The sequence below is a fragment of the Oryza glaberrima genome, chromosome 2 (genome assembly GCF_000147395.1).
Source record: "Oryza glaberrima chromosome 2, OglaRS2, whole genome shotgun sequence".
Lineage (NCBI taxonomy): Eukaryota > Viridiplantae > Streptophyta > Magnoliopsida > Poales > Poaceae > Oryza > Oryza glaberrima.
In genome coordinates, this window is record NC_068327.1 from 8,234,939 (window position 1) to 8,260,085 (window position 25,147).

The 25,147-nt window shown below is 42.4% G+C and overlaps 3 protein-coding genes, 1 long non-coding RNA gene and 1 pseudogene across 4 annotated transcripts; 3 read left to right on the forward strand and 2 right to left on the reverse strand.

Moving 5' to 3' along the window:
* Positions 1 to 155: 155 nt before the first annotated feature.
* LOC127764756 (uncharacterized) lies at positions 156 to 3,072 on the forward strand. The gene is made up of 3 exons (XR_008015944.1): positions 156 to 266; positions 2,155 to 2,228; positions 2,953 to 3,072. It is a non-coding gene; the product is annotated as an uncharacterized LOC127764756 (long non-coding RNA).
* Positions 340 to 5,680, reverse strand: LOC127764755 (potassium channel KAT1). The gene is made up of 12 exons (XM_052289671.1): positions 5,515 to 5,680; positions 5,167 to 5,437; positions 4,845 to 5,060; positions 4,572 to 4,727; positions 4,429 to 4,486; positions 3,971 to 4,288; positions 2,930 to 3,169; positions 2,740 to 2,838; positions 2,611 to 2,643; positions 2,339 to 2,524; positions 1,686 to 2,253; positions 340 to 1,534 (listed from the first exon to the last, which is right to left on the reverse strand). The coding sequence occupies exons 2-12, from the start codon at positions 5,334 to 5,336 to the stop codon at positions 1,422 to 1,424; spliced, it is 2,157 nt and encodes a 718-aa protein (XP_052145631.1). The 5' UTR covers positions 5,337 to 5,437; positions 5,515 to 5,680; the 3' UTR covers positions 340 to 1,421.
* An 8,167-nt stretch (positions 5,681 to 13,847) lies between these two features.
* On the forward strand, positions 13,848 to 14,207 carry LOC127762074 (uncharacterized). Its single transcript, XM_052286428.1, has one exon. The coding sequence runs from the start codon at positions 13,848 to 13,850 to the stop codon at positions 14,205 to 14,207; it is 360 nt and encodes a 119-aa protein (XP_052142388.1).
* A 3,960-nt stretch (positions 14,208 to 18,167) lies between these two features.
* LOC127761897 (probable BOI-related E3 ubiquitin-protein ligase 2) lies at positions 18,168 to 19,360 on the reverse strand (annotated as a pseudogene).
* Positions 19,361 to 19,450: 90 nt separating this feature from the next.
* On the forward strand, positions 19,451 to 22,673 carry LOC127761142 (prefoldin subunit 6). Its single transcript, XM_052285375.1, has 5 exons — positions 19,451 to 19,653; positions 19,752 to 19,822; positions 19,920 to 20,044; positions 20,151 to 20,211; positions 22,233 to 22,673. The coding sequence occupies exons 1-5, from the start codon at positions 19,554 to 19,556 to the stop codon at positions 22,278 to 22,280; spliced, it is 405 nt and encodes a 134-aa protein (XP_052141335.1). The 5' UTR covers positions 19,451 to 19,553; the 3' UTR covers positions 22,281 to 22,673.
* The last annotated feature ends 2,474 nt before the right edge of the window (positions 22,674 to 25,147 follow it).

Below are 25,147 nucleotides of genomic sequence, written 5' to 3' on the forward strand. Positions count from 1 at the left end.
CCCGGATAGGGTCCCACGCGGCGCGGCCACACCACGGCGGCCGTCGGGTCCCACACGGCCGGCGCGATCGCTCGCCGCGGCTCGTGGGGACGGGCCGTCAATGGCGCCTGCATTCGCGCCTCCAACCCCCCCCCCCCCCCCCACCCCAACCCACGCGCGTGCCAACGATTCTCTGCCTCCTCGCCGCCGGCTTCCACCGGTGGCTCCGCGTGGAGCCCGCCACCACGGGCGGGGCCGCTCTGCTCTCCGACCGGCGCCGTCGCCAGGTGACCTACCACCATCTCCTCGTCTCTTTCTCGCACGCACTGTAGGGGCGAGTTTTGCACTTGGGCCCTCGCAAAATTGCAGGTATTCTGGCGGGGCACCCCGCACCCTACGCCTTTCTTGTTTGTTTGTTTGTTTGTGAGTGAAGTGCTCTCGTCTAATTTTGAGATTTTGGAGTTATTTTTTTTCTTCAAAGTGACTGATGCAGAATTAGATGTATTAGAGTTCTGGGGATTATGGACACATTTTTAGTTAGGCTGGCTAGATCACCGCTGGATATGTTTTGGATGACGAGAATCGCAGTATCTACTATTGCTTTAGTACACGTCTCAAGAAGTCTTGCTGCTGTTCATTTATTGACTCATGGTATTTCAGAACTTAAGTTGAAAAAGTTTTACTGATTACTAGTTAGGCATTACTCCCTCCATCCCATTTTGATCATCACCTAAGCAAAGGGAGCATAGATCAAGGACAATAAAACATTCATCATTCTGTAATTGATTCTCATCGGTTAAGGTGCTACGTTTTTTTGTGTTCCGTGGATTACATCAAGTTTTAAATATTGCATGTAGTTGGACCAACAGAAATTAATCTTGGTGGGTTGCACGTAGTGCATTAAGTGATGCTCATTTAGTCTTGACACAAATAAACAAGTGATGATCAAATTGGGATAAAGAGAGTACAAGATACACCTTGATAATCCTTGAAATATGAAGTAGTTGCATCGGACTACACCAATTACGATACAATAGAGCACAAACACCAAGAGGAACAATATACTCCTATTATTGTGTAGCACAAGTCGTCAAGTCTAGGGAAGTAATGAATCAGGGCTGTTATTAACATGCTCATTTTCTTCCTATTAAAAGAGATGAATGGATGTACAATTTCAGGTTAAAAATCCTTGCAGTAGAAACCTACACAACTGCTTTCGGCCACATGCTTTCATGATTTTTTGCATGACTGCATGCATTAAGGCTGCCTTGCTTATTTGTCATACAATATCAGGCATTTACATCATGTCAGTAACTATTAAACAAATTGAAGTGTCAAAATGTCATTCCTCTTCATATCTTCAGTTCTGAATCTTGATGTGCATCCATTACTTATGCCAGAGTTCTAACTTGTCCAGTTAGGTTGTTATGGTGTTTTCTTCTCTACATCTCAAGAAGGAATAGATGGTCGCCATCGCGGATAACACTGACATCATCTATTTCAGCATAATCTCTACTGACCACCTTTCTAGGATGAAAACCTTGAAACTTCTGACCTGCCATGCGAAGAATATATATGATGAGAGTAAATACATACTACCGTAGCTGATATACAGTAAATTGCAGATTTACATCTGCTATCCACTCAGTAAATTGCATAGGCGAAACACAGTTAAAATAGGTAGTTTAAAACTTAATTTTACTTACTGCCAATTTTGAACAGTTCCTCCAATGATGTAGGCAGCTTGATAAGCTTTCCATTTTGCGCAGCAGAGACTGTTGAGTTATGACAATATTTGTGAATTGTAACTCTTTTGTTTGCTTCTTTTATGTAGTACTCATCTGGAATTCTTCTTGTTATGTTTTCTTCTGTTTTATGTGGAGACCCTGTCTGCACTGTTGCATTCATTGTTCGCTGACTGTATGTGGAGCTGCTATCTTCAGAGTTTATCTGGATACAGTGCTCTTCCGTTCTTTTTTTGGTCTCACAGTTTGTGTGAACTTCATCATGGTTCTCTTCTTTATCTGTCATACCGCTATTTTCGTTTTCTGATGCCGAAGATCGGGTTTCTTCTCCAAGTAACTGTCTGGAATATCTGTCACCTCCAAATACTGGAGTGTTGTTACTAGAACCCCTACTTGTGTGCTCTGTGTAATGTAGTTGTGACTTTTTCAGCAGCCATGCTTCTCGAGGAACGTGGAATAGCTCATACTTGCTCAAGAATCTTCGGTCTGGTTGATTCATGTCAGGTAAACTTTCTCGTAGCTTCAGCTTCTGTACATTGGAATAGAGTTGTTAACTTCTGATTAGCTGTATTTAAATGCAGTATAATTGTTTGAAAATAAAATTGAAGTTATACCTGAACTAGGTTGTTCATTAGAATGTTACTGTCTTCCCTGTTTTCTTCAATGATCTCTCTAAGCCTTGTTTTGCTTATTCTTAAAAGCTGTGATAGCTCCGCTGTGCGGCAAGTAAATGGCTGGGGTATGTTACATAAAGCACCAACCTCTCCAAACATTTCTCCCTCTGCAATTTTCTCATATACCTGTTTTCAAACAATTCATAATTTTTGGTAAATCTGAATAAATCTTACTGATATCTGGAATAGATATATACAGAGAAAACCTGTACCTGCTCATTCCCATGTATTGTTGTTATTATATTCTACATAGAAAAAGCATTAAGAAAAGCGCAATTAGCGTACAGATAAAGCCTTAGTGAAATTTCATGTCTGAACTAAATTGGAGATAGAATACTAACCACTGCTCCTGAAACTACTATGTAAACATCTGCTTCTCCTTCATTCTGCAATATTATATCTTCCTTTGGTGGGAAGTACTCAGCCTGCACTTCCATGACCTGTTTTGTTCAACATATTCAATTAGTAAAGACTGGAAAGTATTGCTTTTGTATGGTACTACGAAAATATTGAATTATTTCATGATTTTACCAGTTCTGCAATGAAATTGCCAGATACTCCATTGAAGAGATAGGCTTGCCGGATGATCGGAAAGAATAAGCTGTATGCTATGCTTGAGCGGATTCCTTTTGGTAGACAGTCTAACATGACCTGCTGGTTGAGTCCCTCTGTCTTGAATTGTAGGCAGAAGTGAGATAGCACTTGCTGCTTTATGTTCTCAGGTAGCTGATTGCGTGCTGCAAACTCTGATGCTGCTTGGATTGAGTCCCTCTGCACATATATTTTTTAAAGGATCATCAATATAGCAGTACATATATTGGAACAACAATGCTGGTAGTAGTAACCGTTTTAGTTAAAATGATGACTATGCTATTTGCATTCACTTCAGACCTCTTTTAGTATTCTTGCCCTTGAGTTGAATGATATTTTGTTGATGTTGTTGTCCCTTAGAATGGTCAAATGACGTAGGGATACAAGAACTTGTACCTTGTGGAATACTAGCAAGAACAGGATTCTATTCATTTATTCCCTTGCTTTGCTCTATGGTTGAAAACCCGCCTCTGCCATTTGCACAAGAACTTAAAAGAATGGTCCAGCATGACCATTTTTTTTTTGTAAATGAAACTATAATAGTTCTGATACCCATTGGATATTATGAATGTATGGTGCTTAGTTCTTAGGGTGTTGATCCCCTGGATGTCTTAGATATAACTAATTCCTATGACACAATTCATATAAATTGTATAACTGTGTAGATGCTCTTGAATAAGCATGATTTTATATGTAACCATACATCCCACCACGCATAAAACCAAAATGCTAGTTTGTTCTCAGATCTTTGACATCATTTATTTGTATGGCATCCATATGCAGCTTATTTGTATTTTTATGATCAAAGGGTAGTGTATCACATCTGTAATGGCATTCCAAATGCTAAAATTTTCACTTGTCTGCCATAATCTGCTGCATTCAGCACTATATAAATCTCACTAAAAACTACATTTCTGAATGATCTTTCTGTAGACAGAAGATTTGCCATTGACATTTTTGCTGGTAAGTAGAGAAACTTACAAATTTCCTGGTGCGGCTGGTCCCATGGACAACTAGGTTGGTCATGTTGCCAATGAGATAAGCTGTCAAGCCCAGATTAAACATCATATAGACAATATCAAATAGCATCTCTGTTGGATTTTCAGCATGTAGGTCCCCATATCCTGTTGTTGTCAGTGTTGTAATGGACCAGTAAAGAGCAGTAATATATCTAGTCCATAAGCTCTCTGATCTGAAAGTAGACATCACAGCTCCTATCCATGTTTTCTCTGGGTTGGGATATCTGTCAGCAATCATATAATTGAAGCATCCTGCACAATGTACTGCGAAGAGGGTCACCTGCATTTTGGTCAATACATATTTTATACACATAAGAACCAGCTTATTTCTTCCTATAGGCACATAACTAGTACTTTGCAAGATAGAAAATTGTTGCACAGAACACAGAAGGTAAGTTTCTTTTGTTCAGAAGGACTTACAGAAATAAGTTTTGAGCACCTAGTCCAGAAATAGTTGAATCGGATGTCTTTCTCCAGCCTGATAAAATAGAATGATTAAATTGTTGCAGTTGTCACTTGTGATTTGCCATCAAATTATGGAGAACCTGGACAAGATTTTGAACCTGGCAAATAGTGAACTGACTCGGTGAAGACGCCACAGCCTGAGCAAATTGAGTACCTTGAAAGCAATGTCATTCCCCTTGTGTGTAAATAGAAGGATGATTGGTTGAAATGGTGCTGTTGAACATACATCAAAGATAAACCAAGTGGATAGGTACCTGCAGATGATCGTAGTTTGCTAATGTCAGGGCAGAATCGTTTGGGCCTTTTTTCAATTCCAAATGTGGGGTTTCTAACATGAAAGTATCATAGGAATGAGTAACGCAGGAACACACCTCATTGCAATTCTCTTTCGGTCATCCACAAGAAGATGTGTTTTGCTATCGACATAAGCAACGAAGAACGTCAAAACAATATCAATGGCAAAGAATATATCCACAATGTTCTCAACTAGCAAAAGCTTAGATGGTAAGTCCCTCAGGAATGCTAGTTCAAACGGACAAATCCAGGCAGAGTAAACAACTAGGACTATAAGGAACAGCTCCCAGGATCTGAGAGACACACAGACAAAGCAAACAAAGATCATGTCAGCAACTGCTGTTTACTTATATGCCTTGCAGCATGTGATAGGTACAGAAAGTGCAGTGTGAACCTCACCTGTACCGGGGATCATAAGGCGATATGATGAACTTCTGCAACTTGTTGGAGTGGTTTATAGTTGCACCAAGGGATGGCAGTAGCTCTACAGTGAAGCTGTCGCTGCTCCTCTTGATCTGGAGTCCATCCCAGAACTGGTGGAAGCAAGATTTTGAGTGAGCTTGGGTCATGGTTGCTTTGCTGTTCTTGTTCTTGGCCACCCAACTCTGTTTGCAGAGGGTGTGGAGGCTGGGTCTTTATATATATATATATATATATATATGTATGTATGCTGCACATGATGAACATGCAGGGTCAAGGTAAGGAATTTTAAAAAGAAGGGAACCGGAAACTGCTCGTGTCCTGTACCTTACGAGGAAAACAACGGACAGGGCATGCGTGTTTTAGATGGGAGATGTGGGAAGCTGTTAGCTAAGACAAGTCGGCAAATTCTATCACGAGACAGAGTTGACTTCTTTTGGTAGATGATCAGCTGCAGTCAAATTAACTCCTGAAGCAATTTATTTCCAGCTGATCTGCAAGGATAGATTCTCTTGCGAATGCCTTCTGTTGAGCAAGAACCAACGGGCTCCTCTCCAACCATTTGCTCTGGTGAATGTGCAGGCTCCTTCTGTGGACTGGTGCTCTCCTCGATTCAACCAAGAACAGTCTGTGGTGTGTATTGTTTTGCTGGTGTGTTGTGCATCCAGTCCTTGTGCTGAAGTGGCAATTGTGACTAGTAATTAATTTCTGGATAGCTATGCTTCTTCATAATTGTTACTTTTGTAGTAGCCATTGGTTCCCAAGTCAAAGGTTAAAAAAAGAACTCGTGCATCAGTAAGTGGCATTCTGTTAATCTCAGTCAAATTTACTTCTGACATATGTTTTTCTTAGCACTGCCATCCACATGTTTGTGCAAATGTGAACAGGACGGCCGGAATCATGGATGTCATTTCTGCCAGTAATCTGCAATGGACTTAATTGTTGGGTATATTCTTTTGGTAGTTGTGTTCAACTAAGATTTGTTTTAGTGGGGGTGAAGGATCCATTCTCTACGTTCATCTCAACTAATTAAAGCAGATGAATGGCTAATAAGATCATCCACAATCTCTTGTCAGTCACTCAGTCTAAGTAGCCTCCGTGTTCTGATGCCTACCAGTTGCTGCAATTAGTGTTTATCCGGTGCACTGATTGGGCTGCCTGTTTTCATGGGACCAGTGAGGACTGAACAGACTGTATCTCCATTATTGTGATCTCTGGCAAAAGTTTCACTTGTTTACAATCTTATTTGAAGTTCTGTCTTGTATCGCGTTCTTGGTGAATCAGCCAGTACTTGGTCAGATGGTACCCACTTCATATCTTGTGCTTTGCAATGGACCCCGAAGTTATATTCTAGACAAAGGAAAAAACCTTCTTCTTGGTACACTAATTGTTGGGCTTGTCGATGTTATAACTGAATAATAAGCGTATGATTTACTTTTGTAATGATTTTGCTGGCTGGATATAGCACTTGCTAATTGCTATCCTGACAGATGCTCACATGTCATGCAGGGTACTATGGCATACTGGCTGACAACAATAAGTGGTGCCTACTTTGATGTTAGGATGTGCTGCTGGGGATACTTTTTTCGTACATCTTCTGTAATTTTCTGGTACTGATGTCAAAGTCATTGACAATCATATACTGGTTAAATCTTTTCCTTGAAGGTAAACTATACATTTTTTTAAATTGTAAAATAACGTCCAATGTTACTCATTTTCTATTTTAAAAACCTTTCCAGAAAAAAGGAACTATGTTGAACTTGTCTATAATTTAGCAATGATAAATGCATTAGTTATCCATTGTTGCCTAGCCATCATTATGCCATTGCACGTGTTTGAAGGACACGAGGAAATAGAAATTTCAGGGCTATTTGTGTATTAGTACTATCTTTGTGGGCCTGGCCAAAAGCTAAACCATACGAGTCCCTATCTGGTATGCTCTTCAATATACTTTCAGAGGCAGAATTCCATACAGGTGACTACTGGTCCATCCTCTACCTGGGATGTCAACCTTTTTTCTATTAAATATGCATTTTTTTTGTTGATTCGTTTGCATCTTCTGTAATTTCGATTCTTATCAACTACATTGAGTTTATCCCATTAAGATGGAATAATTATCTTTTGATATCAACGAATTTCTACTGCTTTTTGAAGGGCCTTGTTCAGCACTGCTCCTAGATTTTTTATTCTAATTTTTGAAAAAAGAATATAATACTAAAAATATAGTCCAGGTGAAGCAGACTAACGGTTTGATGGTTTTACAATATCAACTAGCTTGGAGGGGATGTATTACAAACACACTTTTGTGCTAATATCTTTTATACAGTACTTTTAATAGATTGTTCTATGAAAAGCTGGTGCTTTACAGGACCATTAAAACAATCTGACAACCAGAATTTTCAGCCACTTCCTTGTGTTTCTTGTGTTCCTGATATCTTGCTTCTGTTGGGATGTCGTCTGCATTATCACAGGTGATCATGTGAGAGTGGTGAACAATGAAGTGGCGGTCCTTGCAGGCATGTGCATGCATGTGTCCATTCCCATTTTCTTGTTGCATCTTTCAACTGTGGATGATGGTGTTCTTACTTATTAGGAGATTTGGCGATGGTGTTCGTCTTTATAATGATGAGCTGGTTGAAACGTTGCAATTATGTTCAAACAACACAGGGGAAGGTCTCACATGGGTAGTACCATTAATACATAGACCATGCTGATTGCAACGTCTCAAAAATTATGTGTGAAGTTCAAATCTAATTTAATCTGCTTATCAATTGAATGCCATATTTCGCTGTTGCTGAAGGCTAATAATGTTACAGCCACTTGTGAAATTTTTTATGTTGAGGGTTAACTTCCTATTCTATAGACCATGGTCAGTTCAGATCTTTAAATCGTCAGTGATATGGTTCCATCCTGATTAGTCATTTTCAGTAACATCTTCTTTTCTCTTTATATTCTGTACTTTTGATTGGTCTTATCTAATTCTATTCCTTGTTGTTATCTGGCTTATATGATCTGCTCTTTGAGCACTCCTGTTCCCATATCAGCATTTTGGAATCATTTGTTTGCGTACACGGCCATACCTTTTGCATGCCCTTTTTGGTATCATGGTTCTGTTTGTGAACTTGATGACAGCGTGGTTGATACGCTTTTGCCTTTCACAGTTACAATGATAATTTGTTATAATTTTAGCTTATACTATTTTATCTGATAATAAAATTGGTCAATAAGTTGCTTGTTTTTCATGGTTGACAAGGTGTGTCAAAATTTGGACACAGATATTTGCAACAAGGATATTACCGTGCACATGATTATGGTTGTGATCGATATATCTTTAGTCTTTGTCGAATTTATTGATTTTTACTTGGATTCACGAAAATAACATGTTGAATGTGCACGCCATGGTTGATTACTAACTTACTGCCTTCTATTTGTATTGGTCCCTTTCAGAGTACAATTTCCACAAACAGATGAAGCAGAATTTGTGAAAGGTGATAGTGCTGTCGACAACGAAATGATTCTAGGGGTGATTTAGAATCTTTGCCAGACCTTATGAATGAAGATTTGGGATATGATATGAGAGGTAAGGAATTGTTTCTTTTTTTTAAAAAAAAAAGGAGGAATTGTTTGTTTTTAAAGTGAAAAATTCCTTAATTGCGTGTCAATATTTCCTGCATATCTTGTGATTGCTTATCTTAGAGGATTATATGGAAATAATTTAGTGTTCTTATATGAACCAGAAAGAGAAAATGATTCCAGGAATTTACCAGATTGAGCATACCTGAACCTCTGCAAATTATAGATAATCACAGTCCAAATAATTTGGCCATGCAGATTAATGGAGCCTCTCCTCTCTAAGTGAGCTGTCAATTAAATCAATGATCATGATAAGGTTCCAACAACGAATTCTTGATCATCCAGCCACTTGATCCTTTGGTCATTACATGTTAGTACCTCTGGTAGACCCCCATTGAACAATTCATGCCACACCCTGATTAATCATTGACAGCGTTGTCTATTCTCGCTCGGTCTCTCCGTCCACAAATATAAGGGCTTCTAGAGAGATTAAAAATGAAGCGAAAAGACTATGATGCCTATGGTTAAATAAGGGGTGATTGGTGTTGAATAGTCTCACATTGGCTGTGAAAGGGCAATGGATCTAATATATAAGTAGGGGAGCTCCTCACCTCAACGGCTAGCTTTTGAGATGGGAAAGGCCCTTTATGATACTACAATTGGGGTAAAACTGCGCAAACAATTACTGAGGGGTGGTTGGAGGGGGAAGTAGTTCTTCGGAAATGCTTATATTTATGGATAAAATTTTAAATGCTAGAAGTTCTTATATTCGTGGACGGGTATTTAACTCTATTCTTGTATGTAAACCTCACACATCACTGTGACTTGCAGGTCCTCACATCCGGCCGTGCAGTTACAAACTTGAGAATGAAAAAATAATAAAACAAATTTAAATTTGTAATGATATTGGCCGTTTACCACCGGTTGCCGATAATTCTGACCAAACCGGTCTGGTCCCAACTCCCAGCACATATGAGCCACTCACTGCTGCATGCGGTGCGAAGCCAATGTTAGTTTCACATCACTGATGACGATGTAGCTAGATCAAGTCTGAACCCAGCTATGAGCTATCCATCCAGGGGGATGAGGTAGAAGTAGTAGTAGTAGTAGTAGACTAGTAGTACGTCGCTGCTGCACCTGCACCGGCAGTGGCCACCGGCCGGGTGTGTGCAAATGCAAATTATATGCAATATTGCATAGGCAGAGGCTCCAGAAAACGACCCCAGTGGTGGTCGGCCTCCTCCCCGTTCCTCTCGGGAGATTAGTAGTAGGTTCGCCCAGAGGGCAGCGTCCATGCAGCTTCGACAAATGGCCGTCGATGCTGCCACGGCCGCTGTGCCGACCGACCGATCAACTTCGTGTTGCATGCGCGTTTGTGTAGTTGTGTACTCCCTCCGTCCTAAATAAAACGAATTTAGAATTGGATGTGACATATTCTAATACAACGAATCTAGATAGAGATATGTCCAGATTCGTAGTACTGGATGTGACTTTTCGGGACGGAGGGAGTACCTCTGCAGCTTGCCCGCTTAATTACATTTGTGCGCATGTCCTTTTCTGTGTGTTTATCGGATTATTGAAACTGATAATTTTGCTCCATGTTTCGAGAAATATGTTTTCTCAGACAACTTTCTTTCGCTGAATTGCTTATACGTTCTGAGTTATTAGTTAGTTTTCTTTGTTAAAATATTTTAACTATTCTTGTGATCAATAATCAAATAGATAAATTCGCGTCAATAATCTAAATCAAACAAAGCCATAATTTGAATTTTGAGATTTAATTTCAAATTAGTCTATGTATTATAAGCCATAGTTTGAATTTCGAGATTTAATTTTAATTAGTTTAGGTGTTTTCTTTTCACCTGTTTTAATGTTATTTTCTGTTGCTTTAGTCGTGTGTTACCCAAAACAAATTCCCAGCCGAGTGATTTTTAAATGATGTGATTTTTGCAAAAAAAAAAAAAAACGATGTATGTTTTCTGAGAGAAATATTCTAAATCAAATTTTAAAATAGTTAATTCATTTGTTTGCACACTTAAATAATTATCGGAAATCATCTGGCTATTCAGCCATGGCATATGCTGCTCTAAAGATTTTTTTTTTCTCCTCTTTAGTCACGAAAGCCACGAGAAAGAATCGAGTTCGGCACGGAGCAGGAGCAGCAGCATGCAGCGGCACTGCAGGGCGGCGCCAGCTCGATCTTCACGTTACATGATCAGTCGATCTCAAATGTGTGACAATGAGCCAATGATGATGATGAGCAGCTGTAGTTTGTTTTACGCCATAGTGGTAGTTTAAGTTGAGTTTGGACTTTGGAAGATCGATCAGTGCAAGGATAAGATGGATCGATGCCTTTTGAGTTCTCTAGAGGTGTGTAAGGGTACTATTCGGTTCTTGTTCTTCATGGGGGGGACTTACTGGAGCACAAGAGAGTTTGGCAGATGATCAAGCCCCTGGAGCCACTAGATAATTGACCAATTAAAATACTCACGAAAGAACTTTTTAAAGGTGGAATTTGTACTTAGTTATCACCTAGGGCCCAAGGCAATGCATGCGTCTTTCTTTCTTGTACTACAGACGATTGGCACCGGTGATTAAAAAAAACACTGTTTTCCAGATTTTTTTTTACTTTTTTATGGGACTAGAAAAAATACTCGTGCATTGCAACGGGTGAAGATTATTTTAATCTTATTATTGTTATACGGTTTAGCTAAGGTGAACTTAACTGTGTGAATTTGCTTGGACATATTTTTCTTTTAGAAAATCATGAGCTGCAATTATTAGTCCGATTTTCATCTTAAATTAGTATACGAGTTTTTTTAAAGAGATTTCTTATACGACTCATTTTATATTTCTAAAAGCAAGCGAACTTAAAATTTGACTTAAATACAAATATGTATTTCCAAAAGAGAACGAACTTAAAACTGACTCAAACAATGATGATTTATAAATATACCGGCAAAAATATCTTCAATTTTTATAATAGTAGAGAAGAGATATACAAGCCAGAAGCAAATAAAAAGTACTTTAGTGTATCTCTACTATTATAAAAATTGAAGATGTTTTTGCCGGTACTTTGGTAGGTCATTCATGTTTGAGTCGGTTTTTAAGTTTCATTCGCATTTGAAAATACATATCCATGTTTGACTCCGTTTTTAAGTTGGTCCGCTTTTGAAAATATAAAAGGAGTTGTATAGAAATCTCTTTAAAATAAACTCGCATGCTAACTTAAGACGATTAGACTCCTAGCTGCAGCTCATGATTTTCTAAGAAAATATATATTCAAGCGAATCCCATAGTAAATTTCACTTTAACTAAACCTATAACAATAACAAAATTTAAATAGTTTTCACCCGTTGCAACGGATGGGTGCGAGGGAATAAAGTGGAGGATTAATGCATTGGAGTTTGTTAGAGTGGGAGATAATTGCATTGGGGTTTGTTAAATTGGATGTTATTTTGATCTCTCTCTTTTTTTTTGTCTTTGTATTGGTTTGTATGAGATGAGTGCAAAATAAAATTATTTTCTGATGGAAACACAACTTAAAAAACAGAAAGCATGAAAAAAACCCTTTAAATTAAATTCTAAAATTAAGCACCATCCCCTCTCCGGTCATTAAGAAAAGAGTAAATTTCATAAAACTACTTATACTTTGCATGATCTATCACAAAACTACATATTTAAGAACTTATTTCACAAAACTACAAATTTAATGTCTTCGTTTATCACAAAACTACAGGTATTTTACACAATATATCACAAAACTACATATTTAAGAACTTGTTTCACAAAACTACAGATTTAATATCTTCATTTATCATAAAACTAAAGGTTTAGTGTCTTCATTATCACAAAACTACAGGTTTTAGCATTGTCAAAACCTGTAGTTTTGTGATAATGGAGACACTAAATTTGTAGTTTTATGATAAATGAAGACACTAAATGTGTAGTTCTATGATAAACGAATACACTAATTCTATAGTTTTGTGAAACAAGTTCTTAAATCTGTAGTTTTGTGATAGATTGTACAAAGTACCTGTAGTTTTGTGATAAACGGACATACTAAATCTGTAGTTTTGTGAAACAAGCTCTTAAATCTATAGTTTTGTGATAAATTGTGCAAAATACATGTAGTTTTGTGAAATTTACTCTTAAGAAAAATGCTGAATGCATGAAGTATTGAAGTCAGTGGTCACCTTTCGTTTTCGAAGTGAAAATCGCTCCTCACTGATTTACTAAAAACTGGTAAAACCGATTGACTTTCGGTCAATGCTGTACAGAAACCACCAAATACTGACTGATTTTTATAAGCCGAGACCTAGAGGTTTCACGAGAACTGATCGGTTTCGTGAACCATGCATGGAGCTGAAGATGCTATTGTTTATGATATTTTTTAGGGTTAATTGGACCCATGTCATTACAAATTTGCCATTTAAGAAAAATGTTATTACAGTTCATCTATTTGTAGCCATGTCACTGGAATTTTACAAAATTAGGACCATGTCACTGCCGTCACGTTTTCCATGCATATCTTTTTTTTCTTGTCTTCTTCCTTCTTTCTCCCGTCTCTTGAGCTCGAACATGGCTGTACGGCGAGACCAAGATGACCATGGTGGAGCCAAGGAGGAAGAGGAAGCCATTTACGGCGTGGCAGCGACGCTAGGCAAACCAAGTAGCTACGTGCCGCGGTGCTGGGTGCCAGCGAGGGCTCATGTTCGGCACTTCGGCACCGTGCGCCTCGCTGACGCGCGTGTCGTCCTCCTATCTAGGCCGGTCTACGATGGGATCGACAGCGACCAGATCTAAGCTGCGTCGGATACCAGCGATGGGAATGACAATGACGACGACCAGATCGACCCGAGCTCCTTCCGCCTTGCTCTCTCGCCGACGAGGTCACCGCCGCTTGTCTCCACCTCCTTCGCATTGTCCCTGCCCAAGTCGGTGACTCTGATTGCGCCGCGTGCCTCGCCTTCCTCCTGTCCAGGCGGGCCAGCAACGGGATCAACGGTGACCAGATCTGAGCCGTGCTGGATGCCTTCGACGGCGACCAGATCGACCCAAGCTCCTTCCACCACACTCTCTTGCCGATGAGGCCACCGCCATCTTGTCTCCACCTCCTCCGCGTCGTCCCCGCCCAAGTCGGTGACTCTGACCGCGCCGCGCGCCTCGCCGTCCTCCTATCTAGGAAGGCCAGCGACGGGATCGACAACGACCAGATAATGAGCTGCACTGGATGCCAACAACAGCGACCAGATCGACCCAAGCTCCTTCCGCCTCGCTCTCTCACTGACGAGGTCACCGCCACATGTCTCGACCTCCTCCTTCGTGCCGTCCCTGCCCAAGTCAACAACTCTGACCCCTCATTGGCGTGGCTGATGACGCCCAGTGCTGCTGCTTCAAGACGCATTGGCGTCAGCGGTGCGGCGGCTGTGGGAGAACGAGGTTGAGCTCGACGCCACCCGTTGCCGCGCGGCCGAGCTGGAGGAGCGGCTCCATTAGTGGCTAGGCCGTGGTCGGAGGGTTAGTGGCCATGGCGACCACCTTGGCCTTCGCCGTGCCAGGCAAAGAAAGCAGAGTGAGAGGATACGGGAGAAAGAAGGAAGAAGACAAAAAAAAAAGAGATGGATGGAGAATGTGACGGCAGTGGTATGGTTCTAATTTTGTAAAATTCCAGTAGCACGGCTACGTATAAACAAATTGTAGTGATATTTTTCTGAATAGATAAATTTGCAATGGCATGGATCCAATTAACCCTACTTTTTAATCTAGAATGTATAGCTTGGAGCTTTGAATGTGTGAAGAATGATAGGTGCATGTTTGTCATAAAAAAATCTCATAAACTTGTAAAATTTTTCTAGGTGTATGATTCTACAATATAGAGGCGAAAATTGCCTCTATGGGATAAATGTGTCTTTTGTGACCAGGTGACGTAATTCCTTTCTATCTGTACCATTTCAAACCAGAAATTTATATTAGCATACGAACTCCTAATAATTTATTGGTGTGAAATAACGCAGGTTATATTGATGAAATTGCTCATTTGCATGCAAAAATGATAATATTGGTAAAAATAAGTAGCAACTTGAACACTTAAACTATGCAAACAAGCGCTACTAGAGAAACCCCTACTATCCCTAGTGCAAAATAAACTAGGTTGATACAATTCTGGATTTCTGGTCATATGGTATTCATCTGGTCCTAGCTAAGCTATGTGCATAATTAGGAACCACAAAAAATATGTATGACCATGATAAAATTTATCATACTATTTCTACCTGATTCTAATAAACTCGTGCACTTCCTTTTAACTAGTTTTATCTCCTTTTTTACATTGTAATTATACAGATAACAAATGATATTCCATTGGCATCACATTCCTGTAAATAAAATCTATTAAATTATATATATTTTAGAAATAAAGTTATTAAAGTATATATAATTAATTTTAAAAATTTCAGTGTTACATTGTGCATATACACAATTGATTCTTTGATATAGAATAGATCATACTTTTCAAGATCTCACTGAAAGAGCCGTCAACATATTCAGTTTGGTTCCTAAAAACTTGCATACAAACCATAGTCTCTTTTGGGACTCATTGTGCAGCAATGTTCTTGCATTGTTTTTTAGACCAATCCTAGAAAACTAGATGTACAAATCAATGGACCCCAAAATGAGATTGATAGTGAGCGTCGAATTGGCAATAGTTGGCTGAGATTGTGTGGTCCTCAAGGTGTCCATCAAAGGGAAGTCTCACACTCTCACCCTTTCTTTCAATAAAGAAAGCAATTAACCATAACTTCCACTAGCACCAAGAGTTAGTTTAAGTGGGAGTGCACCGATATTCTCTTGTCCTCTTGGAAGAGGGGCAACACAATGCAATTAACTTTTTCTAGGAATTATCTCGAGAAAGTGGGTTGGAGTCTAAGGAGAGACCTCCACAAGTATGTGGGGCTGAGGATCCAATAATATGCATCCAAGTGCCAACATTTTATGAGAAGAACAAGAAGTGGAAGAGGAAAACAAAAGGAGATCATATATTCATATGCTCCTTTTGGGTTAGGCTCAGATTCTCAAATTGGCGGTCCTGATATTATGCAAAAGTAGTAGTACCAATGTAGGCAAAGCGTGCACACAAATGGGTCGCCCAAATGGTTCCATTCCATCAATTGTGGCAACATATATAGTTTTATAATCAATGGCCGTTATGATTCTTCTTTCATGTTTTGTAGGCACAAAATGAACAGTGGGGAATTTTTGAAAGAGGAATTAGAAAGAAGGCCATCAAGAAGAAATTCCTTGTAAAGAGAGGATGAGAGAGGGAATTTGATGGGGAAACGGAGGAAAAGAAGGTGCTGTTTTGACTACTTGCTCTTGGTGTTGTTTGCAAGCATGGCTGTTGGCCAGTCCAAACCCAATCATTTGTTCTGCAGAGAAGCTCATCTTGGCCTTTGCATATGATGGGCTGAGGAATCCTCCCAAGTTGCAAGTTTGGAGTCTCTTTTTTGTAGCTTGTGGTACACCAAGAAGTTCTCCTAAGTCTCCTCCACAAAAAAAGGGAAAAAAAGGAACTCATAAAAGATAAATTACCATTGAAAGAGACCCACTTTTTGAAAACAAAAAAAAACTCATTAAAAAAGAAACAACCATAGCAAGAGGAAGAGAAACACAGAGGAGTTTACTTTTGCAAAATATATGCAACTAACAAAGTACATGGGCCTACCTTGCAAAAAATGTTCTCGGCTAGAAGTCTAATCCAATATAGGCCGGCCCATCTTCCAACACTTGCTTTTTCAATGTTTTCAACTATTTTTCCTTTTAAGTTTATAGAAATACATTATTCTTTTTTACAATCCTAGAGGATATATCTAATGAAATGACGTAGAGGGTTCGGGGCCTAGGGACACGTTAGAAATTTTGCATATAGGCCCTTTCTGTCCTTCTAATAGACGGTTTTCGAGTTACCGTCTATCTAAAGAGCGGGAAGGACCCAAATAAGATTTTAATTTTTTTTTACAGGCGTATGTGATTGTGGCAAATGAAGTCCTATGGGAAAGACACAGTTTATCCGACTCCCTCGATAATTCCATTTAATTCCAGCAAAAACCAGGTTCTACACATATCTGTTCATGCAAACAATATGTTAAACTCCAACCCCTCCGCGCTATGTCATTGGACCTATTCAGTAGAGAGATTCATAAGCCGCTACAGTAGAGTAGCAGAAATTACACTGCTTGCAGTGCAGCTATCACCGCAGCCGGTTGTAGCATCCTGCTAACGAACAAACCCATTAGAGCTGCTCTCTCAGAAGGCGGTTTATAAAAAAGATAACCTCCTAAAGGGTGGGAGAAGTATATTTTCGTAAATTTGTAAAAGAAAAATATATTACTGTAATTTTTTTAAAAAACTCTGTCTTTTATGGACATTGAGCCACAAAACAATACAATTTTGCTATATATTTGTCGATAAATTTTCTCCTAAAAATTTGACAGATGTAATCATACTATAATCGTAGTGTAATTACATGGTAACTTGCATGTAATTACACTGTAATTTACATATAGCTTACATATAACTCAATGTAACTTTCACATAATTTTGAACCATTATATTTTTTTCAAGATTTGTACAAGTGAAGAAGGAAAAAAGTCACTATGCGCACAAAGTGAAAGGATTCATCCCCACGACCTCCGTTTCACCAAAATCACGTTACGGAGAGATATTTGAAAGTTACATACAAGTCACATGCAAGTTACAGTGTAATTACTTCTCGATTGTACTATAATTACATCTATTGACAAATATATAGGTGATCCCAAACAAGGAAAAAGTACACCGAAGGTCCCTCAACTTGTCATCGGGATAAAAAAAACGTCCTCGAACCGCAAAACCAGATATGTGGGGTCCCTTAACTATACAAAACCAGTGACCCGAGGTCCTTTGAGTGGTTTTGACCTCAGTTTTAGCCTATGTGGCGCGTGGGACCCACGTGGGCTCCACATGTCAGCGTGCCACGTCAATTCCCCTTTCCCCTCTTCTTCTCTCCCTTCCTCCATTCTCTCTCTCTCGCACTCTTCTCAGGCCGGCCGACGGGTAGGGAGCAGACGACCGGGCGGCGAGGGGGGTTGAGTGGCGAACGGCGGAGGCGGCGTGTGAGCGCGCGGCGGCCGGCGAAGCGGAGGCGCGGAGCTGCGGTGGCCGGCGAATGGGGAGCGGCGCCGGGACGTCGTCGACAGGTGAGGATCGGCGGGGAGAAGGGGTGCCGGGACGGGCGGCGGCCGATGGGGAGGACAACCGACGAGCAGCGGCCGACGGGGAGACGGGGCGGCGTGCGTGCCGACCCGGGCTGCCAAATATTTGAAGCAATGGTACCTGCGGCAGATGAGATCAGCAATCAACCATTCAATTCACCGCACCGAACACTGTTGTTTCCTCCGACAAAACTCGCATGGCCCGGAGATCACTGATGCACAGAACCGTGGCTTCCCTAGCATGAATTTCCATGTAACTTGGGACAGGATGATTGTTGTTAGCTTGCTTGACACCGGAGTTGGCTGACGGATGCCCGGTTTTGGTCTGGCCATAGCTATTGCGCTATCGAAATTTCCTACTCCATGAAGTGGCTGGTGTGGCACATGTGAGTGACTGCAGGAGAGGAGGACATGGACGGAGGCGATCTTGGTGGTGGCGCAGACGGGGCAAGCATCAACGGCGGCCTCGCAGGTGCCGCACAGGCACAGGCGGCGGCACGGGAGCAGCGGCACAAACGCCTCCGTGACACGGCAGGCCTTGCACGACGTCGCCCCGGACACCGCGTCGGCGGCAGTGGCGGCGGCACCGCCGCCTGGGGTCTCGAAGCAGCACGACTGCGCGTCCTCGGCGTCGCCCTCCCCCGCGGCGGTGGCGACGGCACAGGGGGACTGGAGGAGCTAGTCGAGTGTGGCGTGGAGGCCAGTGGCAACGGTCTCGTGGCTCTTGGCAACGCCCATCCACGCCTGCCCATCCGCGCTCATCTGGCGGACCTTCTCCTCTAGCTTTGCGTTGCGGCAGCATGCGCGATCCAGCTTGGCCTCCGCCGCACGCACCCTCCCCGTCGTGGCGCGCGCCGCGGCCGCCACCAGCACCCGGACGTGCCGTCGCTGCGCTTCCTCCAGCCCCGCGCGCATCCGCTCGGCTTGCACGGCATCCACCAAACACCGACGCCGATCAAACACCACTCACCAAACACAAACAGAGGAGGCCGGCGGCGTGAGCGGGTGCGTGGCCTCGTTGTAGGTGAAGAAGAGCGAGGCGTTGGCTGTCGGGATGGGAGGCCTGTTCCAGCATCGCCTGTCGCCAGCCTAGAGAGAGGAAAAGTGAGAGAGAGAGGACGAAGGGAAAGAGAGAGATGGTGATGACGTGGCACGGTGATATGTGGGGCCCACGTGAGTCCCACATAGGCCAAAACCGGGGTCATAACCACCGAAGGACCTCAGGTGAATGGTTTTGTATAGTTAAGGGACACCGCATATCTTTTGCGGTTTGAGGGCGTTTTTGAGGGACCTTCGGTGTACTTTTTCCCCCAAACAATAACATTTGCTTTTCTCAGCCCATTTTGCATTTTTTGGGTTAGATTAGCTAGGCCAAATTGAGCCCATCTAGGCCCAAAATAGTACCCGATGTCAGAACTCAGAACAAAGGGAAAAGAAAGCCAGCGAAAGCCCAAACGGCCAAACCACACCAACTCTAGCATTCCGCACCACACCGGAATCCGGCGGCGGCGGCGGCGGAGGGGAGCAGAGGCAGCACCACCAATGGCGGCGGCTGCGGCGTCGTCGTCCACCCCGGCAGCCGTCCGCGAGATGCAGCGCGACCTCGAGTCCCAGGCCAACGCCCTCAGCAAGATCCAGAAAGGCACGCTCGAAACCCCCCCCTTCCCCTCCCCTTCCTTCTCGTCACCTCGGAATCCCGAAACCCTAACCCTAGCTCTGTCCGTTCCTTCCCCCTCGCAGACATCTCCAAGAACCACCAGGTCCGCAAGCAGTACACCATCCAGGTCGGCGAGAACGAGCTCGTCCTCAAGGCATGCCCTGCTCGCCGCGCTCTCTTGCTTCCGCTCTATGTGGATTTTTCCTCTTTTTTTTTGGTGTGGGTTTCTGATTCGATCTGGTCTCGCGCAGGAGCTGGAGCTGGTGAATGACGAGGCGAACGTGTACAAGCTGATCGGGCCGGTGCTGGTCAAGCAGGATCTCGCGGAGGCGAAGGCCAACGTCAAGAAGCGCATCGAGTACATCTCCGCTGAGCTGTGAGTAGCCATTGAGATGATGTTGTTTGGTGATCTGATTAACTTGATCTGTTTTTGGGGTGTATCGAGTTGTGCTGATGCTGGGGGGTTGATTCTTTGGCGGCAGGAAGCGGATGGATCGAGCGCTCAAGGACTTGGAGGAAAAGCAGAACAGCAAGAAGGAATCGGTATGTTCATCTTCTTGTTATTATTTCTGGTTTTATTGGCAGGTCAGTTAGGAACATCAATTCAAAGGTGATACGCGGACTAGCATAGAAGTAATTGTTTCTTTTTTGGTGGCGATTCCCTACTGGAATTGTAGATTTCGCACGATCGTTTAATGTCTGTGACACATAGGCCCTGGACCTAGACGGGCATTTAAGACAACGTATGCCAAATAACTGAATTGGTGAAATTTCAGTGGTTATGAGAGATTTGTCCTTCCTTTTTATGTAGGACCATTTAAAATTGTGGCCTGAATTTCGGAGTAGACATTACTGTTTTCACAGGCTATATACTCTACAATCTATTTGATTTTCTGATCAATATAGATAATAAATACCTGATTTTTTACAGATGAATATGATGTGCAATTTCTAAACTATGCATAGCTACTGCCTGCCCCTAGTTTAGTTTTAATGATAGGTTGAATTGGACACGTTGATGGAAATTGAAAATAAAGAAAAAAAAATACTTGAGATCCCTTGCTGAAGAAGAAATTACCCCTCTGTTTTTGAATAATTTATACTCTTAACCAGGACATGCATATATGCAATTGTACTTTGAATAAAAAATGACCAAAAATACCATATTATTATTTCAAGAACTGATGACGAGGTGGAAAAGTAGGTGCATGCATAGGGGTAAATCGTGATAAATTTTTTCGAGAAGTCTGGTGCACCAAGTATTTGAAAATGGAGGAACTACAAAGAAGGTACTTGGCAAAAGGATTAGAATGATATCCATCAATGTTTAAACTTATATGCCACATTGTTGGTGAGAATGGTTGGTTAAAGAGTTGTGAAATAAAATAAATTTGGTTGTTCAAGTATTCAAACATGGTGATGTTCTCTTTGACTCTTGGCGTGAACTTAGGGATACTTGATTATGTTTCTTATAAGCCCATATTTCCTTCTCCTCGCTGGGACTTATTTTTGGGCTAATCCAAGTAGCTAGGATTATTTTGCAGTCTTGATCCACCATACAACTACCCCAAATCTTTGCCATAGCTTTGATGCTTGTAAAGGTTTTTGTACTTTTGTGAGATGGAATAGTAGGTGGTCTTGTGCTGAATCAACTAGGACACAGAGTCATTCAGTATGCTATGGCAAATAGTATGCTGAGTCAAATAGGAGAGGCATACTGAATGAAAAAGGCAGCAGCTTGGAGGTGAGGAAGCTAGTGCTGAACCCGTGCCATGGTTGGCTTGCAAGCTGGTCGTGACTCTTGACGCAACTATCTGAAATCTTCCTTCCTCTCAGGGTCTCCCGTGCATTCCTCTCTCTTTATCTGTTTGATTACGCAGAGAGCCTTAAAGTTTGTAGTTTTTTTAAAAAATTTCAGTTTGCATCCTCATCCATTGATCACCACGATTGGGTATTTCGGTTGTTTTCAGCCTATAATACATCAACATGTGTGTTCCCAGAAAGATAGTTCCTTATTGAAGACGGGGCGGCCCCCTAGACGTTCTTTTGTCTTCTTTGCTTGGACATCTACTGTATGTTCTGTGCTGAAGTTGTCTGGTTCTTTGGAGTAGACATCTAGAAACTAGACAGTAGAGTACAAACCAAATACATCTTATCAAACTAGCTGAAACTGCTGCAATATGTGTGCTCATACAGGTTTGCAATGTCTTTTCAGTCTTAGGACTGAGATTAAAAACTGGGATATATGTTTTTGGAAAGAATCTTAATCTGACTTCTCTAATTTTGAGCATGACACTGAGATAGTATTGGTGAAATTGTTTTGCTGGTAGGTTCCTGCATTCTTACATGATGCCATACTAACCGTAAAAGGTTCAATTATCTTGGCACGGTTAACAGATTAGTTTAGTTTAATTGCTACAAATCTTTTCTAGAACTATTGACTTGGCTGTACTTTGCACATCATCAGAGCATGACATAGGACAATAATGACATTGCATTTAGTTGAACCCTATGAAATAGGATTATTTTGAAGACCTCACTAAAAAATATATTTGTTTCTGTAGATCTTCAAGTTGCAACAGAAGATGCAGGCTGTACAGGCAAAGGCATAGGCCACACCTGTTTTGCTGGTTATTTTGCCCTCCACTTCTCCGTTTGGAATTAGCGTTTCTGGTAGAAAAAAGAGGGGAGAACAGAAGGAAAGTGAAATGCATGTGCTCTGAAATTTCCAGGTTTTCATGTTATTTGGAACTTTTTGGATGTAAAAGTTTGGCACTCCATACAAGATTATTAGTGAATTATTAGCTTGTGGTGGCTTCTGTCCCTGGATTAGCTTTTCTTTTTTCTTTTCCTTTTGGGGCGTCCCAGACTCCCAGTATTAGCATAATTGATGTGATAATTGCATTTTTCCTGCCATCTGAGCTTGTCTGAACTCTCAATTGAAGGGTTCTCGTAAAGAAACTATATCAAGTCTGCTGCAGGCCTGCCGTGGCGAGCAATTCTAACATGAGATGAGATGCATTCCCGGCCTATCTGGCCTAATTCTTTCGTCTTTGGATGGGCTGAATCGTAGGCTAAAAATATGTCAGCCAATTGGGATAAGTTCAGTGTGATTCCCTTATCTAGTGACTGAATCTGATTCGTATCCTGAACCACAATACCGAATATCTCGACTCCTCAACTATTAAAACCGGTGCAACTTGACTTCCTCAATGGTTTTGGAGGGTGATTTCGTTGACGTTGTGCCTACGTAGCAATATTGATTTGGTCTTCATTTCACGTGATGTTGATATGGTGCTTATGTAGTATTAGAATTAAAAAAATGTATGTGTGATCCATTTATCATTCACATAAAAAAATATTGTAGGACTCACTGACATGTGAGGCCAACGTATCATTCTCTCTCCTTCCCTTCTTCCTCTTCCCTTCTCTCTTTCTCTCTCCCCTTTCTCTTTGTCTGGAAGGGGGCGGGAGCAGGAGCATAGGCGGTGGCATTTGGCCACGGGCTAGGGCGCCGCCGGCGAAGGAGGGGCGGAGGGCTACGCTGCTGCGGGAGATAACCAAGGACCGGCTGGGTCTCCTCATCGATGGCCTCCGCTTCACCGTCGTTACCAGGGTCGGCGATGATGCGCGCTATGGCGGGCTCGAGGTCGGCCCGGAGGAGGTTTCCCCCCTATGATTAGCCCCATGTCGAGCGCCCTGAGCGCGGTGGGGCGATCAGCGGCCACCTCTTGCTGAAGCCGTGCGATGTGGAGGCAGGCGAGCGCATCGACGACCGATGGTGGCTGACGGTATTCTGGTGAATGGCGGCGGTTCTCGATGAACGAAAGATACCGAAGCAAAGAGTGGAGGACGGGAGTCGTGTGGACAGCTTGGATTAGGAGGGAAAGGACGGGAGAAGGACAGCGACGCCGTTGGAAGCGTGTCATTTAAATCGCCGCCTGCGACCAATTCGATGGCGGAAAGGGCGTCGTCCAACTCAACCCATCATCGTCGCGTCGCGGCCGCCCTGCATCCCATCTTCCCCACGCTGCCCAGCGTCATCATGGCGCTGTCACCCACGCCAAATGCTCATTGTGCCACTGCCACGGCCAGCACATACATGCCACACCGGGAGCCACACCACCGCCTCTCTCCCGCATCGTGTAGCTCTAGCGCTCACCTATAAAAAGGCCAGCGAGCTTCGCTTTTCGCCACACCACCCCATGCTCGCCTTCCCGCTCCCAAATCCTCATCCACCACCGCCCCCTTCTCTCTCTCTCTTCCCTCTCCGGCTGCCATCGCCACCAATCCAAATTCTCGCACCGTCGCAAGGTAGCCACCTCATCCTTCCTTATCCTCTTCCCTCTCTCCACATGCTGCCGTCGCCACTCCAGCGCCCGTCCGCCTCTCCGACCCCCACCTGCCACCACCACCACTACCGATCTGGCCCCTGCTCCCCGTGCACATCAAAAGGGGAGGAGAAATACGGAAAGAAAGAGAGAGAAGGGAAGAGGAAGAAGGGAAGGAGAGAGAATGACACGTGGGCCCTACCACGTCAGTGGGTTTTATAATATTTTTATGTGAATGACAAATAGGTCCCACATGTATTTTTTTTTAATTTTAATGTCACATAAGAGCCATGTCAACACCACGTGAAACGAAGACCAGGTTAATACCACCACGTAGGCGCAACATTAGTGAAACCGCCCTTGAAAACTGTCGAGGGAGTCAAGTTGCATCGGTTTTAATAGTTGGGTGGTCAAGATATCTGGTATTGTGGTTCAGGGATACAAATCAGATTCGATTACTCACGGGAGTCTAAGTGAACTTATTCCCAACCAATTTCGCCAGTTCGTGTGGGTTGGACCGACGAATTCTTTGATGGGAAGTACGTGGTGTGGATTCATGGAATAAGTTCACTTTAGATCCTTCATTTTGACACCGAGTCTAAAATTCATCCTTGAACCAAAATACGAGATGCAATGCAACCTTCAACTCTAAAAACTGGTGCAAACTTGATCCTAAGACAGTTTGGATGACGGTTTCAGCTGACGTGGTGTCTACGTGTTTGGTTTGACCGGGTCTTCTCTCCCTCCCTCCTCTCTTTCCCTTTCTTCATCGTTACTGGCATCGGCGCACATTAGGGTTAGGGGAGGGATCACGGGTGGAGAGGGTAGCGGGGCGTGGGTCGGGTGGGATGAGGCGGCGGGTGTCAGAGGGATGTGGAGTCAATCGTGACCATCTAATTATTGTATATGTACATGGGACGTTGGATTTGATGAATAAGTAATATAAGTGTCAGTTGTATATGTACATGGGACCCCGCTCAGTTGGTGAACTATATATGGTAGATAGATAGAATACAAGAACTAGAATGGTTGTTTACACAATGATCACCCTCAAATGTCTGATTCATTAATTTCATTCATTCATTCAACATGTAGATGACAATTGTCCTCAAAACATTTTAACAGAGGATTATGGATTAAAAACAAAG

What these genes read in the sequence shown, in the direction of transcription:
- LOC127762074 (XM_052286428.1), top strand. Translation starts at nt 13,848, where the DNA reads ATGAGGCCACCGCCATCTTGTCTCCACCTCCTCCGCGTCGTCCCCGCC.
- LOC127761142 (XM_052285375.1), top strand. Translation starts at nt 19,554, where the DNA reads ATGGCGGCGGCTGCGGCGTCGTCGTCCACCCCGGCAGCCGTCCGCGAG. An exon ending in CCTCAGCAAGATCCAGAAAG is followed by an intron (nt 19,654 to 19,751) that starts GCACGCTCGAAA and finishes TCCCCCTCGCAG; the next exon opens with ACATCTCCAAGAACCACCAG. An exon ending in GAGTACATCTCCGCTGAGCT is followed by an intron (nt 20,045 to 20,150) that starts GTGAGTAGCCAT and finishes CTTTGGCGGCAG; the next exon opens with GAAGCGGATGGATCGAGCGC.
- LOC127764755 (XM_052289671.1), bottom strand. Translation starts at nt 5,336, where the DNA reads ATGACCCAAGCTCACTCAAAATCTTGCTTCCACCAGTTCTGGGATGGA. An exon ending in CCTTATGATCCCCGGTACAG is followed by an intron (nt 5,061 to 5,166) that starts GTGAGGTTCACA and finishes TGTGTCTCTCAG; the next exon opens with ATCCTGGGAGCTGTTCCTTA. An exon ending in CCAGCCGCACCAGGAAATTT is followed by an intron (nt 3,170 to 3,970) that starts GTAAGTTTCTCT and finishes ATATATGTGCAG; the next exon opens with AGGGACTCAATCCAAGCAGC.